Source organism: Phaethon lepturus, unplaced genomic scaffold, assembly GCF_000687285.1.
Source record: "Phaethon lepturus isolate BGI_N335 unplaced genomic scaffold, ASM68728v1 scaffold33824, whole genome shotgun sequence".
NCBI lineage: Eukaryota > Metazoa > Chordata > Aves > Phaethontiformes > Phaethontidae > Phaethon > Phaethon lepturus.
The window spans coordinates 3,112-4,402 of NW_010537716.1; the positions used below are offsets into that span (position 1 = coordinate 3,112).

The 1,291-nt window shown below is 43.5% G+C and overlaps 1 protein-coding gene across 1 annotated transcript in view; it reads left to right on the plus strand.

Moving 5' to 3' along the window:
- Positions 1-494: 494 nt before the first annotated feature.
- The window catches only part of LOC104620374 (exonuclease mut-7 homolog), a gene marked incomplete at both ends in the record, with an annotated part of 31,478 nt that continues 30,681 nt past the window's right edge, over positions 495-1,291 (plus strand). The window contains one exon of the mRNA XM_010286571.1: positions 495-568. Within this exon, the coding sequence (XP_010284873.1) occupies positions 495-568 (74 nt within the window). The remainder of the gene's footprint in view (positions 569-1,291) is intronic.

The following is a 1,291-nucleotide window of genomic DNA, read 5'->3' on the forward strand; positions in this document are numbered from 1 at the left end:
GGTATAGAGTCTCTTTCATGGATATACATTTTATCGGATAAACTTTAGCCACAAGTTTACATCCTGAGTAACATGTTCAAAACTGGTTCAATGAATTAACAGCACAGATTCCAATTAAATCAGCAAGAATGCAGCCTCTAGAGACTGAAGGTGGTGCCTGTGTGAGGATGCTACCTAATTAAAGGTGTGAAGTCATCGACTGTGAAGCATATTGAACCAGCAAGTGGATCTTATCATTCAAGTGTGGTAGAACCGGAGATATCAGAACCGAGGATTAGCATTGCTAATCATGGTTGAAAGTGTAAATAACAGTTTATAGTTTAGATAAGCTTACAATGTGTATGTCTGTCTGTCATTGTTCCAAGTGTGATAGCATCCTGCCTTCCACATACCAAGTTTGAAATTGGGGAAGGAAAAATGTAATGTCTAGACAGTAAAACTTCAAGGAAGTTCAGCTATGTTGTATACTTAAATGCCTTTTTTCCTTCTTTTAGCTCTCTGCCCTAATGTCATAAATCAGCGGCACTTGAGAACTCTGAATTACCTCTTTTACAAGAGATTTGTTGAGGTACGTTTCTGTATTGTGTGGCATAGGTGTGAATGAGGCTTTTTGTTTATTTTGCATTTTGAATAATATAATTTATATGATTCAAATGTATTGATAGTATATGAGCAAGTTTTTGTTGTGGTTATTATTGCATAGAAATGCACTGGATCTGCCACTGGACCTGTTTTTTCTGTAGGTGAATAGTTTGTGTGTCCATTCATATTCTAATGACTGGGTGTCTGTCTGGACTTCTGTATGGCCTTTGACACCGTCCTCCACAACATCCTTCTCTCTAAATCGGAGAGATACGGATTTGATGGGTGGACAGTTGGGTGGATAAGGAGTTGGTTGGTTGGTCTCATCCAGAGCGTAGTGGTCAATGACTCAATGCCCAGATGGAGATCAGTGATGAGTGGTATCCCTCAGGGGTCTGTACTGGGACCAGTACTGTTTAATGTCTTCATCAATGACATAGTCAGTGGGACCTAGTGCACCCTCAGAAGTTTGCAGATGACACCAAGCTGAGTGGTGCGGTTGATGTGCCTGAGGGATGGGACGCCATTCAGAGGGACCTGGACAAGCTTGGGGAATGGGCCCCCCTGTGAACCTCATGAGGTTCAACAAGGCCAAGCGCAGGGTCCTGCAGCTGGGTTGGGGCAACCCCTGCTATCACTACAGGCTGGGGGGTGAAGGGATGGAGAGCAGCCCTGCCGAGAAGGACTTGGGGGTACTGAGAGATGAAGG